At 36.9% G+C, this 22418-nt stretch overlaps 1 protein-coding gene across 14 annotated transcripts in view; it reads right to left on the reverse strand.

The window, feature by feature from the left end:
• Positions 1-21028, reverse strand: part of cadpsb (Ca2+-dependent activator protein for secretion b) — a 128226-nt gene extending 107198 nt beyond the window's left edge. For 3 of the 14 annotated variants that reach the window (XM_065279868.2, XM_065279866.2, XM_065279880.2), the window contains exon 1: positions 20369-21022. In XM_065279868.2, coding sequence (XP_065135940.1) covers positions 20369-20707 — 339 coding nt within the window. In that variant the 5' untranslated portion in view covers positions 20708-21022. Of the gene's footprint in view, positions 1-20368 lie in introns of all 14 variants that reach the window. The other 11 variants (XM_065279871.2, XM_065279874.2, XM_065279873.2 and 8 more) reach the window with 6 other exon arrangements.
• Positions 21029-22418: the final 1390 nt, after the last annotated feature.

Genomic DNA, 22418 nt, shown 5'->3' on the forward strand with positions numbered 1-22418 from the left:
TTGCTAAGGGCCAGAGATGATGCATGAGAGAGACAGAGAGAGAAAGCGAGAGAGGGAGAGAGAGAGAGAGACAAAGATATTTAATATTAACAAGATGCGTCAGAATGGGTGCTCTAGTCCCGCCTCCCAGTTAAAATAGCCAATCGTTAATCTGAATTCTCTGTGAGAGGGACTTTGCGCATAATCAACAGGTCTTGTTCGTCTTTTTCTAAAGCCCAGATTACACTGCAGGATTTTTGCACTCCTATAAAATCATTACCTTATCACACTGTGCGACATGAATTAAACTAGGGTACGACGACAAGCATGCAGACTATACGATAATGACACGGAAGCTTCAGCGGCTGCATCACACGTTAGCGCAACTTCACTAGCATGCGCTAGTGGTAAACAAATACCAGTACGCATGTTGTAGAAGCAAACACACTGTGCGGTGATCATGCTGAATTTCTTACACTGTCAGAAAACTATCGTAGGCTATATTTGGACGCAAGACCGGGAAAACTGCCATCCACTGAGAAGAAATGTATCCAATCACGTTGATTCTTTATTATTTTCATAAAATACAATAAAAATCCAATGATTTCATTTTAAGGTATCCAAACGTAGATTAGCTTTTGTACTTTCAATTATGTACATGCACTCCCACTTTCAAAAAAGACATGTTACATAATTCAATGGGGGAAGAGAAAATGGAGGTGTTTGACAACTTTAGACCCAGGCGGCTAAATGAAATAGAACGAGAAGCTGAATTTAAATGAAACACAAAGGCACATGAGTCTTGCATCAACAACATACTGTGTGTAAAGACTGTGGAAACTAGAGTTTTGAGTTAGAACAGAGTTTGAACATTAGCATACAATTAAAGATGAAATTATGACATATAAAAGTTTAAAATGATAACTAAAATAATGTGTGAATGAAAAAATAAGATTGCATGGTTCTTTAAAACATTCGACATGTCAACGTATTCACTATTTTGGAATGGTCAATAATTCACTTGCTGACATCACTTAAAGGTGCAGTGTGTAACTTTTAGAAGGATCTCTTGACAGAAATGCAAAATAATATACAAAACTGTATTATCAGGGGTGTATAATGACCTTTCATAATGAACGGTTACGTGTTTATTACCTTAGAACGAGACCTTTTTATCTACATACACCAATGGTCCCCTTACATGGAAGTCACCATTTTGTGCTGCCATTTTTCTACAGAAGCCCTTAACGGACAATTTTTTTTACTAAGTTGTCTCCGATGATGGCATGTTGGTCTGGTGGCGGCTACCGTAGCTTCTCTATGTGTTTCAAAAGCGAGGGGTGAGCAGTGGACTAAGTCGTTGGGTGCAATTTGCAACCTCACCACTAGATGCCACTAAAATTTACACACTGCACCTTTAAAGTTAAATAAATTGTCACAACATTGCACAGTCTCTGGTTGTAAACTCCCAAACAAATTGGATAACATACACAAACCAAACATGTTTTTTTACCTGTGATATGTATTAACGCAATATCACAATATTGTTTTAAAATGCTGATAACTTTTTATGTTATGTTAGCTAATGCCTTTATCTTATTGTATCTTGTTAGTTTATCAACATTTTAACAATGTTTGGGCCTACACAACAGCACAACATTGATGAATACTCAGGGCAGGGTTGCCAGATCTGTGTAACAAAAACCTGCCAAACACATCTAACCCAAATACCAAAACTGTGTATGCCACTCCAATATCAAAATATTATATTCGCTGTTATGTATTACACACAATTAGTAGTATAGAAGTAATCATAAACACAACAAAAAATGGCACAGAAAATAATATGTCACATGAACAAACGATTTAATCGTCGTGTGTGTTCATGCGTGACCTCTATTGGCCTATAGCCTAACTTTTACGAAAACTATTGTTTTAATTTTAATTGAACTAATGAATCAGTACTGTATGTTTATTAATCTACACTCACCTAAAGGATTATAAGGAACACCATACTTATACTGTGTTTGACCCCCTTTCGCCTTCAGAACTGCCTTAATTCTACGTGGCATTGAGTCAACAAGGTGCTGAAAGCATACTTTAGAAATGTTGGCCCATATTTATAGGATAGCATCTTGCAGTTGATGGAGATTTGTGGGATGCACATCCAGGGCATGAAGCTCCCGTTTCATCACATCTCAAAGACTCTCTATTCGGTTAAGATCTGGTAATAGTGGGGGCAATTTTAGTACAGTGAACTCATTGTCATGTTCAAAAAAACAATTTGAAATGATTTGAGCTTTGTGGCATGGTGCATTATCCTGCTGGAAGTAGCCATCAGAGGATGGGTACATGGTGGTCATAAAGGGATGGACATGGTCAGAAACAATGAACAGGTAGGCCGTGGCATTTAAACGATGCCCAATTGGCACTAAGGGGCCTAAAGTTTTCCAAAAAAACATCCGCCACACCATTACACCACCACCACCAGCCTGCACAGTGGTAACAAGGCATGATGAATCCATGTTCTCATTCTGTTTACGCCAAATTCTGACTCTACCATCTGAATGTCTAAACAGAAAATCGAGACTCATCAGACCAGGCAACATTCTTCCAGTCTTCAACTGTCCAATTTTGATGAGCTCGTGCAAATTGTAGCCTCTCTTTCCTATTTGTAGTGGAGATGAGTGATACCCGGTGGGGTCTTTTGCTGTTCTAGCCCATCCGCCTCAAGGTTGTGCCTGTTGTGGCTTCACAAATGCTTTGCTGCATACCTCGGTTGTAACGTTTGTTTATTTCAGTAAAAGTTGCTCTTCTATCAGCTTAAATCAGTCGGCCCATTCTCCTCTGACCTTTAGCATCAACAAGGCATTTTCGCCCCCACAGGACTGCCGCATACAGGATGTTTTTCCCTTTTCACACCATTCTTTGTAAACCCTAGAAATGGTTGTGCGTGAAAATCCCAGTAACTAAGCAGATTGTAAAATACTCATACCGGCCCGTCTGGCACAAACAACCATGCCACGCTCAAAATTGCTTGAATTACCTTTCTTTCCCATTCTGACATTCAGTTTGTAGTTCAGGGGATTGTCTTGACCAGGACCACACCCCTAAATGCATTGAAGCAACTAGCATTTGATTGATTGATTAGATAATTGCATTAATGAGAAATTGAACAGGTGTTCCTAATAATTCCTTTAGGTGAGTGTATTTTTGGATTGAAAATAACCTCCATAAACACCTACAGTGTATAAACACTCAAATCGGATTCAGATAAACAAGCATCATTGAACTGCCTTAACCAATCATTCCCTGGCTCTATCAGACACCCTGGAAGTCTGGGATACAGATCTGTCAACGAAGAACACGGTGTTCTACATCATCCTGGAGCAAGCCACACGTTAACGCCTCTCCCTGCATCCCTCTATGGCTTTTTCTATGTTTAGCATGATGCTGAAAGCGCAGAGGAGCAAAGAACCCATTTTCCCACTGCTGACGATAGCAGCTGGTGCGTTTTTGGTGTGCTCTGAGCCACAAGGCAGAGACATGGATGGTCCCCACAAGCACATTACAGCTAAAATAGATAACATTGCGGACCGCCATAATGGTCCAGGCTTGCATGTATTAACTGCTGTTCGAAGTCCTTCAGCAGCACCAAAATTTACAACCACCTTTCTTGAGATGATTGAGTCAGCTTTCAATTTTAAAGAAAAAATAAGGAAATAATGTGCTTGTACAGCACCAAAATATTACAGTTATTTGCTGTTCAGGGCTCGCAAAATTTATAAATCCCTGGTAGCCCTTCGGCCAGTCACTCACACTTCAGTTTTTGATAGCAAGTAGCCCGAATAAAAAAGACAAAACACAAATAAAACAATCAAATTACAATCATCAGTCCAAATATTTCCTTCTAATTGAACTTAAAAAATATATTAACTTTAGATTTTGAATCTGAAATATTAACTGAAGTCACATAAGAAAATAACACCCTACGTTAAGGGGATAGCCAGGGGATTCTCAATTAGTTTTAACCACTAGCCAAATTTGGCCAATACAAAGCCACTGTAAAAAAAATCTTTGATGACCTAAATTTTTGGTTAAATCAATTCAGATGTACAAGTCATGTCAACTTTTATCCAGTTACAGATTGGATCATTTTTCCGATCAGAGAAATAGGGGCTACTGTCGCTTTAAGAGCTGGTTCTGCACGGAGTCACATACTGTAGACTTTTTCACAATTCTCTTCACTGCACCTGCAATCTATATCACATTTAAGCTTGCTGCAGGAGATTTCATTTATTTTGCTAGGATATTAATGACTGATAGGACGACGTTGGAGGAAATTTTGCACAACAGATCCAGATCACTAATGACAAATTAGTGCTGCTTGCTTCCTGTACAGTTCGCGGTTGCCTGCGATCCCAAATGGAAAGGGAAAGTAAAGCGTGTTCAAACGCATGTTCAAACGCAATTTAAATACCAGATTCGTGAATTACATACATCATAATTAACCATCTAAATTTTTGAGAGAATCCAAAAGCATTTAAATATATTTTTCCTCCCTTTAAGTCAAGATAGCCCGACGGGCAGGGCAGAGAGCCATTTTGGTAGCCTGCTGCAAGGCACGATAGCCCCGTGACATCGGGCTAGCGATTTTGCGAGCCCTGCCCCTGACTGTTGTCAAGTCAAATACTTCAAAGATATCTGTATATTTGTGCACTCCTTAAAGTTGATAAAATAAATTTTCAGCAGATTTTAAATGTACAGTTCACTTTTAGTAAAAAAGGAATATGTTAAGGATCATGCAGAGCATGGATTTCTGTCCAATCAAAGACTTTCTAGAACGAATTTGTCCTTTCCCTTTTAGATTAAACACACAGATCGACAAACACCAACAATCTCTGATGAACACCAACAAACAAACAAATGGCAACAAATACAGACAAAGTCTAACAAACAGATACAAACACCAACAAACAATCAAACAAAAACAAAGACCAAAAACAATCGAACAGCAACAAACACAGAAAAAGACCAACAAACAGACAATTAACAACAAACAGCCACAAACACAGACAAATAGCCACAAACAGATGCAAACACCAACAAACAGATACAAACACCAACAAACAAAAACAAAGACCAAAAACAGACGAACAGCAACAAACACAGATAAAGACCAACAAACAGATTCAAACACCAACAAACTGATACAAACACCAACAAACAAAAACAAAGACCAACAAAACAGTCAAACACCAACAAACAGACAATTAACAACAAACAGCCACAAACACAGACAAATAGCCATAAACAGATACAAACACCAACAAACAGATACACACACCAACAAACAAACAAACAAAATCAAAGACCAAAAACAGACAAACAGCAACGAACACAGACAAAGACCAACAAACAGACAATTAACAACAAACAGCCACAAACACAGACAAATAGCCACAAACAAACAAAAGACAACAAGTACCATCAAACACAAACAAAACAGATAAACACCATCAGACACCAACAAAACAGACAAACACCATAAAACACCAACAAACAAACAAACAAACAAACAGCAACAAGCAGATGGTGTCAACAGCCATCAAACACCAACAAAACATTCAAAGTCTAACAGCCAACATAAAATGTGAATGTTTGTTAGATCTGTGCGAATTAGCCCTAGTATCATACAACAGACTAATGATGTTCATTTTTCAAGCTACTAATCAAAAGGACATTAACTATTGGCTGTTTAAATAAGGGTTTCTCTATCTCACCTTATTCACTTGTAATTTAGTGTGTCTTTAAGTGGTCTGAAGCTTAAAAACAAGTATAATTCTTAACGTTTCGAAAAAATTATTGAAGTATATCGACAACACAGTGAACTGCAATAAAAACACATTTCTTTGCAACAACCACATACGCAGTTTTAGCAGAAACATACGTTAAAGCCTCAGGTAGAAATTGGCTGTTCCCACACAAAAGGAACAGGAAAATTACCTTGCATTTGCTTTAAGCATAACTTAAGCTACCACAGCATTAAGCTGTAAGCATTACACCAAAATGTCTCTAAAATATGTTCAGTTGCTGCATGTCGGCTTGTACAGTACATTTGTTTCGTCATGTGTCACACTTATGACTGATGTAGGCTCATGACTGATGTAGGATTTCGATCCCGATGAAACATCTGCTAGGGGAACAGGACAGTCGAGACGATAGATCGTGAAACAGTAGAATGCACAGTTGTAATCACATCCATAAGACAGAGTCCACATCCAAGCGAAAGCGAAGAAGAAAGATGTTCCAAGTAAGGCAGAGAGCAAAAGTGGAGAAAATAATGGGCGAAGCAAAGGGTATCTTGTGATGGAGAAAAAATTATGTGGCTGGGAAACTTGGACGCATGTATGTGAGCCGAGAGGATCTTTAAGTGTGTGTGAGAGACAAAAGCAAACACAGGCTTAGTATTAGAGATAATAGGAGTGAGGTCTGTCTCTGAGAAAGAGCTAGTGTGTGTATATGACTGTATGTGGGTGAAAGCACTTGCTTGAAAGGCTACTAATCCTAAAAATAAGAACCGTGCAATGTTACATGTCGACTGTAAAATGCCTCCTATAAGGAATTATTGCTTTGCTGACAGTATGGTCACTTCTACTCTGATGTCTAATGCAACCATAAATAAAAAGGCTAATTGATGTTAGGTTGCATGATTATTTTAGGTCAAAAAAGCGTTAAACATACAGATGCATTCACTTTGACTTATGTTGGATCATTTGGTTTAAAGTTTGACCAGGTAAATAAATTTGATCATCATCTTTCAATGCTTCTGCTGTTTTAAACTATGACTTTACCTCATGAAACACAAAAGGGTTTGTTCAAATCTGCTCTGAGATTTAAGCTGACAGAGAGAACAAAGATTCTTCATACAAGAATATGAGGATGACAGCAGAGGTTCTCTTATTTCAAAGTGTTAAAGACCTTGAGGTAAACAGAAGGTCATGCCGTCCTGCCTGGAAATGGAGGAAGAGGAAGTGAGGGAAAGAACTGTTAGCGCTACTTAATGGATTATAGGATATGGAAAAGCTGGGTGGGTGTGAATGAGAGCGAGTGTGTGTCTGCAATATGATGAGAAAATTGTGTCACATACTTTGAAATAAGAGTCCAGTCAGCTATTCTAGAAAACTAACTTATATCAAATGTTGTTTATCACTAGACAGTGACACCATCCTCCTCTCCACTCCTGTTAATACTATTTCCTTACATCCTACTCTCTTTATGTCTCTAGGCCAACAAACCCCGCAGGCGACTTGCTTATCCAAGCTACTTTCTGGTGTAAAGCTGATGATAGACCAAAACATTGCCAGGCCAAGTCCTTGACCAATATTTGGCAATTTTAAAATTACTGGCATCAGCAGTGTTAGCTCCTAAAAATGGGTAAATAAAATGTTTTTCCTTTATAGATTTGGCTGACACTCTTACTGAGTGACTAAGTGTTTTGACAAAGTCAATTACAGTGCATTCAGTACTGGGATTCGAACCCATGACCTTGATAGCACCATGCTCTACCGGGAGCCACATGAAAAGAAACACTGGCACACTGAATTAAAAAAAAATATTCAGTAATAAATATTTGTGTTTATTTATTTATATTTTTATATGGGTTTCTGGAATATTTTGGGTTGGTCAAATAAAAAAAATGCCTAATCACTTTTCACATAATAAAATAATTCAAAATAAAATAAATAGCATTTATTTGTCAAGAAGCAACATAATAGCTGAATTATTGTGCAGTCAGATGGTCAGTATTACAAAAACCCTGACAAAGTGATTAGAAACCAATTTGTAAAGCGGAAACCCCTCAAGGGGTTTATTTTATGATCGCAATCCGCTGACTTATCGCCTATTTGTGTATCAGCAATACACCAGACAGCTTAGTCTCTGTATTGGCATCAGCCACTGAAAAACCCATATTGGTCAACCACTACTCAAGACATTAAAGGATATAAATGCAATTCATTTTTAGACATCTTACAGTGTAATTATTACTACATTGATTTCTAATGAATTCCAAAGCCCCATTACACTTTAGTCAACAGACGATGCTTTCCTAAAGGGGACATTTCACAAGACTTTTTTGATGTCGATGTAAAATAAATCTATGTGAAGTTCTAGCTCAAAATACCACACAGATCATTTATTATAACATGTTAAAAATTGCCACTTTGTAGGTGTGAGCAGACATGTGCTATTTTTGGGTGTTTCCTTTCAAATGCAAATGAGCTGATACTAAATGCTGTGGTTGTATACTGCAGGTTAAGGGGGGGTATTATCCCCTTCTGACATCACAAGGGGAGCAAAATTTCAATGACCTTTTTTTCACATGCTTGCAAAGAATGGTTTACCAAAACTAAGTTACTGGGTTGTTCTTTATCACATTTTCTAGGTTGATAGACGCAGAGTGGTCCCAATCATTGCACTTCAACATGGAAAAGGTCGGATTTTCATGATATGTACCCTTTAAATCTTACTTTCGATAAAAGTGTTTGGTAAATCGTGTATTCTGTTTTTTTCTTCTTTTTAAATTTTTGATTGGGACCCTTTTACTGCCATGTAATTGACAAGCACAATAATAACCATTAGCATTCAACATATTCCTTTGTACACCAAATCAAAGTTTGGTTCAGGGTCTGCACTGTGGTAACCAAAAAGGGTCATAATAATTATTCTCGCTTATATAATTGACCCGTCTATCTTCAAAGTGAACAACTTTGAGAGGCCAATTAGTGCAGAATAGCAACATAAATTAGACGTTAGTTTTGCCTCCACGGGCCCTATTTTCATGAATATTAGGAAGTCTCATTAAGACTTTTATTAGGGAATTTATTAGAAAGTTATTCACAAGCTAAAAGTGCACATACACAGAACAAAGACACATTTACATTTTTACACTTACCAGAGACTTTTATCCAAAGTGACTTTCAGTCTATTACAAGGTATACATTTGATCAGTACACGTGTTTTCTGGGATCTACCTGGACTCCACCACTGAGCCAAAGAAACACTTTGTCATGTTTAGATATATTTTCTAAAGGTTTAGAGATATTTTCTAAAATATATTTGCAACCAATGGCTCAGTTCACTGTTCACCCCTCACTTTTGAAATGCATAGAGAAGCTATGGTAGCCACCACCGGACAAACATGTCATCTTCAGAGACAACTTAGTAAAAAAAAATTGGTCCATTAAAGGCTTCTGTAGAAACATGATGGCACAAAATGGCGACTTCCATGTAAGGGGACCCTCGGTATGTAGATAAAAACGTCTCATTCTAAGGTGATAAAAACATAACAGTTCATTATGAAAGGGTGTTTGTTATACACCCCTGATAATATAGTTTTGCATTTCTGTCAAGAGATCCTTCTAAAAATTACACACTGCACCTTTATAATATCTCTGGGTCTCTTATTTTGATTTAAGGGATGGTTTACCCGAAACTGAAAAGTTGTTGCAAACTTTGTATACATTTGCTGAACACAAAGGAAGATATTTGTAATCAAGCAGGAAATGGAAGCACCATTGACTTTCATAGTAGAAAAGAAAAATACTTTTTGGGTGAACTATCCCTTTAACATTTACTGAAAATGCAAATACAAACTTGCAAATGCATTAATGGCCACAAAAGTCAATACTTTTTCTACAAAAGCGAACATTTCCAAACTGACACTTCTCTGGCAAAGCGATGACATACGGTACACGCCACAATGGATTTTATAGGCAGCAAAACAAACTGTGATTAATGAATTGAGAAGCATAAAAACTTTCCTGTTTAAATTCACGCTGCTGTACTCGTGTAAATAAACAGTGTAGTGACCTCTGACAGCCAAGTTGTGTGGATTTATCTGTGTCCGTCTGTCCGGTCTAGACTAATGCTTCCAAATCTGAATTTAGAATTTCCGGAGACGTTTGCTAAATTTGTTCCCAAGTTGGGTCACTAGTTAATTAAAGAAGCACTGAAAATAGGCACCATTTATTCTGCTTTTTAATAATTCACACACAAATGTGAATGACATGCTATATAAAGCAGGTTTAAGGACTTTCCAGCTGGATGTTTATTAATTCGGACAAAATGAATCTGTCCCTTCCGCGCCTCACCTGTCCGTTTCTCTCAGGGCGCCTAATGAACCGATAAATTTCAACCCACTTACTCTGTTATATTAATAAGGTAATTTCAGAATCTTCAAATCTCTTCTGAGAAGATCCAGCCCCGGCCTTTCAATCAAACATCATCTTATCTCCCTGGAAACCTTTCCTAACTAATAAGTCTCTCAGGTTCTTCTTATCTGTCTCCTGACCTCTACTGTCTTTCTATTACAGTTTGTCATTGTTGTAACCCTCACTGTATTCTTCATGACCGCCCCCCCCCCATACATTTCCCCCTTTCTGTGTGCTATGAAACCATAAATTGTGATTTTTTTTCACAGAAATTTCATCCACCAAAAATGTTTTGAAAGAAAAAACTAACAAAAATACAAACATAAAATACATTTAGGAATTTTCTTTTCTCTGCATCACTACAAAAGGTATTTTGCAGTTAATGTGACTGTATTAATACCGGTCTTCGGTGTACTTCATACTCAGTTCATTTTAAATGAATTTCTAGCCAATCACTGTAATCAGCTTTACACTAAATAGAATGAGAAGAAGAAAGGTATATAAAATATATAGGATATATGGTATTATCCAAAATACAGTACAGTGGCTGTACCAAGTACAAAGACACTCCGATCGTTATATACATAACGCTATAAAATAAGCCTGCGTATCATATATTTGGCAAGATAGTAAAAGTGAAGTGATTGTCAAGTATGGTAACTCGTACTTAAAATGTGACCTCTGCATTTAACCCATCGCAGGCATTCACTGCAGCACTTGGGGTGCAACTGGGGATAAAATAATAAAGAAAAAATTTATTCCAGCATGGATAAAAAAATTTGTTCTTTGTTACTGCTCCTCAAGTATTAAAGGAACAACAACTTATATCCATGAAATGCACTGAAGTTAAAAGTACAGTATTATGCATCAGAATGTAATGAAGTATAAGCTTGCCAAAGGAAGACGCTGATAAAGTACAGATACTTTAAAGCAGGGGTTTTCATACTGGGGTCTGGGAGATTCTAGAGAGGGTTCTCAAAAAATTTCAAGTCACAAAATTTTCCCTGTCATGACGTGTATCCGAGTGACACAGCTTATGAAATAAAAAAGTAGGGGCGGTACTCAAATTTGTCCTTCAAAAATTCATTGGGTCGTTGGAAGTTGGGTAATGTTGCTATTTGGTAATCACTGTGATCTTTTTCAGTGCTTTATCCACCTGCCATACCCTGTGAGAGATCGTTTCGAGGGGAGGAGATTTGCTTTTTGCATTACAGATTATGAGGGCAGATAAATAAAACTAAAAAATTATTAAGCTCACAGATTGTTTTTCATTTCAATTGGGACTTTAAGAGAAAAAAAGGCAAACATTTTTTTTTAAATGTTTATAACTTATTTATTTTTATAAAATGTATTTATTAGGTGTTTATCTTTAATTTCTTGCTACATAGGCCTACATTCCAGTATCATTTACATTTGCTTTGTATCATTATTACAGTACAGTCCCCTTTGTCTCACTCACTTGGATTTTTAAAGCACTATTCATTGTAAAGCTGCAGTTCTAATACATTTGAATTTAAAATGTTCCTATTCAGGTTTATTCATCCAGCATTATTCTACGTGTAGCCATTATATTTGTTATATGTAAAAATAATTATTTTAGGTAAGGGGTCCTTTACAGAAGATTCTTTATATTTCGGGTCCTAAAGTTTGAAAACCCCTGCTTTAAAGTATGTTATACCTCTGCAAATTTTAAATATCAGAAAAAAAATCAAAATGATATCAAACATAAAGTCAAAAAAGATGTTTATTGGGGATGCTTACTGTAAAAATATTGTCTGTAGAACAGTACCTGGAAAGTTGCATTAATAGTGCTATAAAGAAAACATGCATTTTTTTCAATATTTTTAAAATACAGGTTTTGCATTACTATCATCAAAGATGTTAGCATTGGTATTAAGAAAAAATAGTACAGTAACTGTAAGGTTGTAAGTCTATTACATTAAGTGACATTTGTAAATTAATACCTTAACCCTAAACCTTACAATGTCCCAGTTATAATCAAGTCTCAAATTTGCCATGTCTAACCACACCAAAATGATTACTGAAGCAAACCGGTTCACTCTGCTGCCACCTCATAACACCTGCAGGGTGATATTTTTAAGGCATGCCGGCATAGCTCTTGTCTAACTGAATGTTGAAAGACTGCAATCTCAAAATATTGGCCAAAAAGTATATTTAACAAAATTATACCAAACTTACTGTATATACTGTATCATATTTCCATTTTACATGCAACACTTGCGTGTGATCCTCATTTTACAAAAACGAGAATCAGAATTTCTAATGCATGTCTCTGAGCTTATTAATGCAAACTCAGTTTTACAACTCGTTTTTCATTTCAAAACTAATCACAGTCAACACCAAAGAGGATTGGTTATTTCTCTATAGTTTTCATCTACATATTAAGATGGTTCATATGCTTGCTAATTTATGCTTTATACAACCAGATAAAGAGTAGAGGATAAGATTTTCTGAAATGTATCCTTCTATAAATATCCTCATGAGCTTTAAATAGACACATATTATCAAACACATGATTTATTGATTTAGTCTGGTTACAGTACATCCCTATCTGACCATTTTATAATTTCGTCTTAAAGGGAAAGTTCACCAAAAAATTAAAATTCTGTCATCATTTACTTACACAAAAACCGATCAGAAGCCCCATTGACTTCCATAGTATTCTTTTTTCCTACTGTGGATGTTAATGTGGCTTCTGATCGGTTTGGTTACACACATTCCTCAAAATATCTTCCTTTGTGTTCATCAGAACATAGAAATTCATACAGGTTTGTAACAACATACAGTAAGAGTGAGTAAATGGTGACACAATTTTTTATTTTTGGGTGAATTATCCCTTAAAAACTGTGTCACTTCCAGTCCGTCTCAAGACAAAAAGTTATCTTTCATAATTTCCAAACTAGTCTGCCATTAAATGTGTGTGTGCATATGATTGCGGCTGAAATTTCACATTCATACGTACGCATGCATGACATGCTGGTAGTGGTGCTCTGTAAAGGACCTCAATTGGAAATCAGTGGAGAATGAAACTGAATTTGTGAGCCTGGAAACTCGATACCGGCACACTAACTTCATTCATCAAACAAAGCTGCTCTGATTTGCCTTCCTGTCAGAATCCTTCCTTTGAGAATAAAATCATGTGGCCAGCAGTCGTACCCACTGGGGCACTCAGACCGTATAGCAGACCTTTGGGGTCAATCTCATTGGGTTTGACTGTGCTAAATACTCGGAATAAGCTCAAACCTTCTTGTGCTCGTCTCTTGCAATAAAAGAAAAGGTACATCAGTATCTTCTTTTACACGTGTCTACTTTGCATTATCATAGACCTACACATACAGTATAGAACTCATATTTCAAAAGCATAAACGGCATTGCATAATGTCTAGGTGCTGCGTTTCACACCAGACAGCCTTAATGAAAAACGCACTTTGAACTCCCTGTGTATGAATCTGTGCATTTAAGCATTTACAGCTCTAAACTGTCTAAAAGCACGTACGTTGTTGCACGCAATGACACAAAACAGCACAGCATAAGTTTTGTGTTTGGAATGGGAAAAATACAAAGACTTGCAAGAAAAAATGGCCAAGCTGTCAGACCCTTTGTGTTCTTCTGGGAGGGTCAACAGCCTTTTTAAAGGTGCGACAGCGAGACCCGAACAATAGTCAAGCTTACCCTTTCATCATGTGCTGTCAAATGCAAACGCACAGTGCTGCTGTGTCAGTGGTCCACAATGTGGATGTAAAGCGTCAATACAGATGTTTATACCTTGCTTTGAGCATAGAAGCTTAATCTTAATGCAATTTCTGGCTGATGAAAGACTTCCAGTTGATCCGATGCTGGTAAATATGAACCTCTACAAAATGCAAAATGAAAGTAATCTTTGCACGATAATATGTTATGTGACATGCTCAATAGAAGCAGTCTAGATCTGCTGTGATTTTAAAGGAGACATTTTGCAAGACTTTGTTAAGATGTCAAATAAATCTTTGGTGTCCCCAGAGTACGTATGTGAAGCTTTAGCCTCGAAATACCATACAGATAATTTATTATAGCATGTTTAAATTGCCACTTTGTAGGTGTGAGCAAATGTGCTGTTTTTGGGTGTGTCCTTTAAAATGCAAATGAGCTGATCTATGCATCAAATGTCAGTGCCGTGGTTGGATAGTGCAGATTAAGGGGCAGTATTATCCCCTTCTGACATCACAAGGGGAGCCAGATTTCAATAAGCTATTTTTTCACATGCTTGCAGAGATTGATTTACCAAAACTAAGTTACTCGGTTGATCTTTTTCACATTTTCTAGGTTGATACAAGCACTGTTGACCCAATAATACTATGCACTTTAACATTAAAAAAAAGTTAGATTTTCATAATATGTCCCCTTTAACAAGAATATGGAAGTAGTGCTTAGTTGTGCCATTGATAAGGTGTTTAGTTTTACTGCCCTAAAACAATACTTCTTAGCATTAATATTTTAATGCACATTAGATTGGTATATTCAAATCTCATTTGGATCCCCCAGTCCACCAAAAAGAAAGATAAACTTGAAAAATAATTGCACCATTAATGCACTCATTTGAACAGGTATATGAGATCAAAAAAGCAGGCATTTAGATAAAACATAAGAGAAGATCAAAATAAAAATGAAGATCAAGGGCAATGGGTGGGGAAACAGAACTCATCTGTACACAGGTTGCAGCTGAAATGACATCAAGATTTGTTTAGCCAGCTAAGCAATTAACAAAAAGCCCTTGAGATCTGTCACTGCCAATGTCATCCTGGGAGGAGTCATAACTCACAGCTCAGCATTTTGTGAAAGACTGTCACCTGGCGTGGCAGCCTTATTATTGTTTACAAAATGAAAATCAAACCATTTTTGTCAGTTAAGCTAACATAATTAAACAAGAATAAAATGACTTCAAAGCTAACTAAACTGAACTACAAATAACATAAACATTTTATACCTTCATTGAATTTACGAAATACACAACAGAAGCACACTGCAAAAAATTATTTACAAGAAAAAACAATTTTTGTATTTTTGTCTTGTTTTCAGTAAAAATATCTAAAAATGTAATTGATTTTGTGCATAAAACAAGCACAAAAAAATCTGCCAATGGGGTAAGCTAATTTTTCTTGAATTTAGTGTTTAAGAAAAATGTTCAAGATTTTTTTGCTTACCCCATTGGCAGATTTTTTTGCTTGTTTTATGCACAAAATCACATAAATTTAATATTTTTGGTATAAAAACTAGACTTATTTTCAAGAAAACAAAAATACTAACAATTTTTTTCTTGAAAATCATTTTTTCAAGAAAAAATGCTGATAAAACAAACATTTTAAACTAATCATGCAAACGAAAACTCCACTGAAAAGACAAGTTCAAATGTAATAAAACTAAACTAAATGTGGCAAGACATAACTTTGCTGCAAGGTGAAAAATATGAAGAGTTTGTTTCCAAAATGTGATAAACCCGCATTTTAAAAAAAGTATTAAAAAGTAAATTCTTAATTTTACGCAAAATCCAATATCCGCCGTGTTATTCTGTAATCTTTTCTCCGTTTTTTCCCAAAACACGATAAAGGCCACTCCTCCTTCTCTGTAAAATGCAATAAATCCGCTCAACCAATCATTCCACACACTGTAAACAACAATGGCGTCTCGTTGAATACACACAGAATCCTAGTTTTCCTCTTCTACTTTGTACTTCGTGATCAACAAACAAACAAAAACAAAATAATACTTTTCTTGGTCTGTGCAGGGAAGAAACGTAAGCCATCAAAATCTAATAATTAACATGAGAGGCACTGGTAAACAAAAAAAATGCTGACTGTTGCTTGTTCTCCTGACAGCATCAAGCTTCTCTCATGCTAACACATTGACCCAGGGGATCTTATGAAAAATGTTCCATTATTTTATTCGAAGCCAACAAAAATTGAGCCAAACATTTTACAGCTGATCGAGACGACGTCCCAAGTATAACAGCAGCAATGACAGTGTTCTTAATATGACAAAGTAAGTGTTTTGATTAATGCCATTAATGTTTGTTTTTTAATCAATGTATACCACTAGTCAACTAAATGAATATAACATGGCAAAGATGAATGCACATTTATATATTGATTTAATAGATTTATAGCATTTTGGGGAAAAAATAATCAGTTTTTATAATAAATCCATGAAAACCAAATTACAGATTTGAATTTTTTATATTAAACCCTAAAGATGCTATGTGAAAGTTAGTAACAGAAAATAGCGGTTTTCATCATGTCACTTTCTTGGTAAAGAAAACACATTTTTACCAAATTAGTCAACATGGATTTATTGCGTTTTGATATCAAACTCTTCATACATTCTCAAATGACGCTCTACAATTCTCAGTTGCTTGTGGTGCATTCACAGGCTTTACAATCCGCAAAAGGGGTTAACATCTTTATGATGTGCTCTTGCGAGATCACCTTATCTGCTGCAAGGGCTTGCATCTACAATCACTGATGAAATCGAACACGGGAAGGATACAGATCATTGAAATTCTATCATCCCCCAAGGCACAAACCAAAACTACTGATGGATCTCTGTCATGGGCCTGCATCATTTAGAGTTCAAGCAAGAGCTGTGAGCCCAAACCAGGAGCTCATGGGAGAAGATACAGGGCTGTACATAAGATGCTGTTGTCAGCATACCAATTACTCAAGAAAGCAACAAAAGTGACTTAAGGGAATGAGAAGGTGTTTCACATGCAATACACAGTCAGGTTATTACTCAACAGAAGACCACGTTGCTGTCACATTATCGAATGGATTAGGTATGTATAGGAAGACTGATAAACAGTTTAATGAGCAGTAAAGCAGTTTCGAGAACATACGCCCTTCAGAATAAAGAGTTTAAATGTAATTCTGGAGGTGATCACATCCATTATGGATACTGTGCACCAGCAAGCCCAACCGCTTTTTGTAAATAAACAAGAAATGAAAATAAATGCTTATCTTCCATGACAAGTTTGGACGGAGCTGATAATAGGTTTTGGTACATTATCCAACAAAACAACAGCAACAGTAAACGGTAAACTTAATGAAGCTTTAGAGTAGAAATGGATATAGAATGGACAGCAAAGTTCACTTGAATGTTTTTGAAAGAAACAGCACAAATTATATTATATTAGTTGTGGTCCATCATATTGGATATGGCTTACTTTATAGGGGCTTTTGTAATGGCTTAAGAAAATACGAGATCTGTCCACCTTGTAACAAATTTGCCAGAAGGACAAAAAGTGTAAAGTAACGTATGGTGTAAAAAAATTTGAAAGGGGCCAAAGTATGCATTAAAATAATGTGTTGAATTGTTCTCTGATATCTACATAGAAGGTATGTGGCTTTATTAGGTGCAAAAATCTAGTCTGAGATGGTTTTACATGTCCATTTAGATTTGCCTTTAGAATGAAATGGTCTATCAAATCTGAACCTGGAGGTCCGAAGCACTGCAGAGTTTAGCTCCAACCCTAATCAAACGTACCCACCTGTGATTTTCTAGTGATCATGAAGACCTTGATTAGCTTGCACAGGTGTGTTTGATCAAGGTTGGAACTAAACTCTGCAGGGCTCCGGACCTCAGGGTAAGATTTGGGTCTTTCATTACTTTATTTGAAAGGGAATATAATAATAATATGAGCTCTACTTTGATTGGCTGATCACACTGGCTCTGTGTGTGTGTGTGTGTGTGTGTGTGTGTGTGTGTGTGTGTGTGTGTGTGTGTGTGTGTGTGTGTGTGTGTGTGTGTGTGTGTAAACTGACCTTGTGTTTGAGCCTGTATCAGACAAAGATATGGAATTTAAAAAAAAAAAGTAAGTGTTTGGAGATTGTTAATAGACGTTTCTATGGAAAGTTTGCACTTATTTTCAGTATGGATCTGGAAAACATAACTGTAACGTAAACTCTAGCATATAGCCTTAACTAGCTTATATAACTAACTCAACAGTCACAACTTTGTTTATTGCATTGTAACAACATTGTAATTCATTTAATGTGTAATTGACTGTTCTACTGTAACATCACAGTTGTAAGGACAAAGGACTGCTAGTATTCTGCTTTATATGCAGTACAATAAATGATGCACAAATTAAATATATATTTTTTTTTATATATTTCTGGCGCAATAGAGAAACTTCAAATGTCTGCCGACTAAAAGATAACCTGCAGTCATTTACCCTTAATCCCATGAGAACCTTTGAAATTCCATTACATAAAACATTTGCTTTCTCCAAATGATAAAAGCCTCCATGTAGATGAAAACCCATTTAATTATGATTTTAAGGATGATTGCCTGATATTAAATGAGTTGTTCTGATTTCACACAAACTAAAATGGAACAAACACTACCAGCCTGCAGCATGAATGAACATATGGAAATGCCACTGTTTTGTGATAACACAATTTTTTCCCATTCGCCATACCACTTAATGATATTGCTGCCCTTTAAGGTATCATTTGAAAGAGACTTTCCGCTTTGAACTGGCATTTAAGTCATTTTTCATATTCCCTGTGCTGTTAAAAGCACCACACCTAAGGGACGTCATTTCAAAAAACCTAACATCCTACATTTCTGGCATCAAAAACAAAAGCAAGATTTACAGTACACATCCTGCACGGTGATGCTTTATGTGAATGATTCTGAGTCACTAGATTGAGTCTACTAAACTAAAAGGACCTCAACAGTGACTCATTCATCTTTCAGATTCATTGTAATGATTCAAATACAAGCAGCCCTGATTCACTCAATTGAATCAGCACCCATTGTGAGGATCAGAGCTTTGACTTGTAATAAGAGAAATGACAAACAGCAGGTATTCCAATGCAGCGTCGTATTGATCAAAGCTTCAACATCTATTATAGCTTCTATGACCCACAGTGAGTCTGCCTGGCATTGAATAACAACACGGTAGGAATAATGCACGCACAGCTTTTCATTGAGGTCTTTTGTGTTCTCGTCTGAAAAAGCCCATATTGGACAAGTATCTAATTTATGTACATATTATGCATATTTTTTTATATAGGTTTTTTTCTCAGATCTCATACTGAGAAATTGAAATTATTTTATGTAAATTATAAATTTATATCATTATTAATATTTAAAAAGTAATGTGTAAATGATTCTAACTCAGATAGGGACCAATTACTGCATCTACAAGCAGATGTGATGTCAAAATGATAATGACTTAAGGAACTGTCTCTGCTCTGTCACCTGACACTTACTATAACAGTAACTCTAGCTGTTAACAGTGATTTCAGAGCATGTTGTAAATAGTCAGGGATCTGCTTGGATCAATACCGAAAGGAAATTGGATGGGACCTCTGATACCTCTTCGAACAAGGAATCATTTTTACGGTCAGTAACTAAAATCTATAACAGATATCTTTTTGTTTCTTTCATTCATAAGTCAACAGTGTGACAATGGGAACAGTGCTTATAAACTATCTGCATAAATTATGTACACACACTATTACATTTGCGTATCAGCAAGTCAAAAATCTATCAATAAGAGCTGTGCAATTGTTAAAAATAAACCATATTACTGCATATATATATAAAATACTCCATATAAATAGCCTACTATATATTAATAGGCTACAGCCACCATGTGTGTAATGGGGTCTCGTGAAAAAACACTAGTTGTTTATGACCTTGCAGACGGTGGATCCCACATTCGCACCAAAAGTCACCTTGGAAGATGAATGAGTGTAGCGTGATATGGCGCAAACGAAACTGAACATCCTATCACCGCAAGACTGCACACAACCACTGACTCCCAATGCGAGCGGGTCACATGACTGTACTACGGCAACGACGCCGCTTTATTTTGGTCCATCACCCTCTTGAAGAATATCTATAATTAGAGCTCGCCTCGTGCGCCCGAATTTGACCGAACGTGGACGAAATGGTTCGGGCTCGCGGCAGGACGCAGTGATTTTTACAGTCCAATATCTCCATTTGTTCACATCCCATGCAGGTGTCCCACCATGAACAATATGGTGATGTTACTCATCCTTCTTCGATGTGCATTCACTTTAAGACCCACTTCACTTGACACATGCAATAAACTGGCAAAATAAAAGTGTGCAAATTGCATTTCTCAAGGTGAGACCCTTATTTATTCTTACCTTCAGCTGTCGCCTGGCCATGTCGGTCGGCTGCTTGGCGTTGAAGGGATAGGCGACGCATCGCATCACAAACACATAGAGTTGCAGCTTCTTTTTCCGTTCCTCTTCTTCCCTATGCAGTTTTTCCACGTCCTCCTTCTCATGCTCGCTGGCGGCCGACGGGCTCGGGCTGGACGGGCGCGCGCTGGAGCCTCGGCTGGTCGGTTGGAGCCTATCCGAGCTCTCGCTGGTCCTGCTGGGGGAGATGCGAGTGGACCCGGACTGAGGTGCCATCACCTCTCTGCTTTCCTCTTCCACTATCCCGTCTGATTCTTCCTCGCTGGACGACGGATCCAACATTTTTGCTCTCGGTTAACCGCACAGGCAAATTAAACGCGCGATGGGATATTTACAGCGAAACCTATCAATGACAGCACGCGATGCTCGGCATGCAGAGGGTTTGTTGGTTGGTTTTTAATATCCTGAAACACTTCGGGTGCTGGAATGAGATGCGGAAACGAACGCTGCAATCTCTTCTCACGGCTCGAGCTGGGATGCTGCTGCTGCATACGTCTTCCGTGCCGTTACTCCGTTCGCCAGTCATTGCGAGCGACTCGAAAGGAAAACGGATGGGAGGGGCGCGCGCAACGAAAAGAGCGAATGACGGCCACTTCCTGCTGAGGCGCGCGAGAGACGCAGGCGCTGTCCGTGGTGCTGGTCGCGGGTCATTTCGGTCGAAAAGATGGTGAGGTTGGTTGACCCTGAGAAGTGCCATTATTTAAATGACAAGGTCCATTTAATTATCTTTGTTTAAAAAAAAGAGGCCTACTTATTTGTGTTTTAATACGCCTGCAAGTCATTATCACTAAATTCATAATTAAATAAAGTGTTTATGTGCACTCTTAAAAATAAAGGTTCCTAAAAGTTTTGTTTTGTCAGACTGTGTGGTTCCAAAAATAAATGTTAACATTTACAGAATCTTTCTGCTTCATAAAAGGTTATTTTTGTGGACAAAAACAAACAATTTACAGGTAAGACATGGTTATTTTAAGAACCTTTGACTTTGGAGACCCAATATGGTTCTTATATAGCATCGCTGTTACAAACCGTTTTAGTATCTTTATTTTTACGATTGTAGCTCAATTGGCAGAGTATTGCAATATCACCTCTGAGGTAGTGGGTTTGATTCTTGGGGAACACACAATGATTAAATGTATACATTGAAGGCACTATAAATTGCTTTGGATAAAAGTGTCTGAAAAATGCGTAAATGTAAAAACAAATTATGCATGCATACAATTGTGATTTCAAACACTTCTTGATTTTTTTTTGTAGATTGAAATTCTGTACCAAACAAATGTAAAAATAATTTTAGGATGGTATAACTAAATCAATCTGACTAAATTAGGGGTAATATCAAGTTGAACTATCTCCCTATAAGGTCACATCTGCTAAAAATAATTTCCTGAGGTAATACCTGCACATTTTTGCTTTTTACAGGGCAGCAGCTTTTAAATATTTTGGGTAGAAAAGACATTCTCCTATGATTTCATCATTTTGTGCTGTGCTGTGCTGTTAAATATGCATAAAGGTTTGCCTTTCTACTTCAAAAAAGGTACAGATAGTTCTTACAAGTTGTTTTTTGGTGCACTCTAAAAAAGGGTTGTGTTAACCCATGGTTGGTTTAAATTAGCAAATGTCCATAGAGGAGGGGGGCAGAATCTGTTATTTTATTTAGGTGTTTTAACCAGGGGCATTTGTCTTATACAATGTAAACAACATGCCTTCAGGTTATTTTGGGGGCATTTCCTACAGCTATAAAATCCTGAAAGTGTTCACCCCCTAACAAAACCTCCACAGGAGGTGCTACCAACTGTAGCAAGAAATTAAATCAATAAACAGCAAAGCAGATACAAAGAGGAAAAATCAGATAAGTAAGGTGATCTGAAGACAGTTTGATTGATGACAGAACCATACTGTTTTGTTATGTGAGACCTGCTTTCTCTTCTGATCTCATATTTTTACCTCTTTTCCAATTCATCCGTCAACTACGGCACTTATTTTCAAATAA

The sequence above is a fragment of the Paramisgurnus dabryanus genome, chromosome 7, assembly GCF_030506205.2.
Source record: "Paramisgurnus dabryanus chromosome 7, PD_genome_1.1, whole genome shotgun sequence".
Classification (NCBI taxonomy): domain Eukaryota; kingdom Metazoa; phylum Chordata; class Actinopteri; order Cypriniformes; family Cobitidae; genus Paramisgurnus; species Paramisgurnus dabryanus.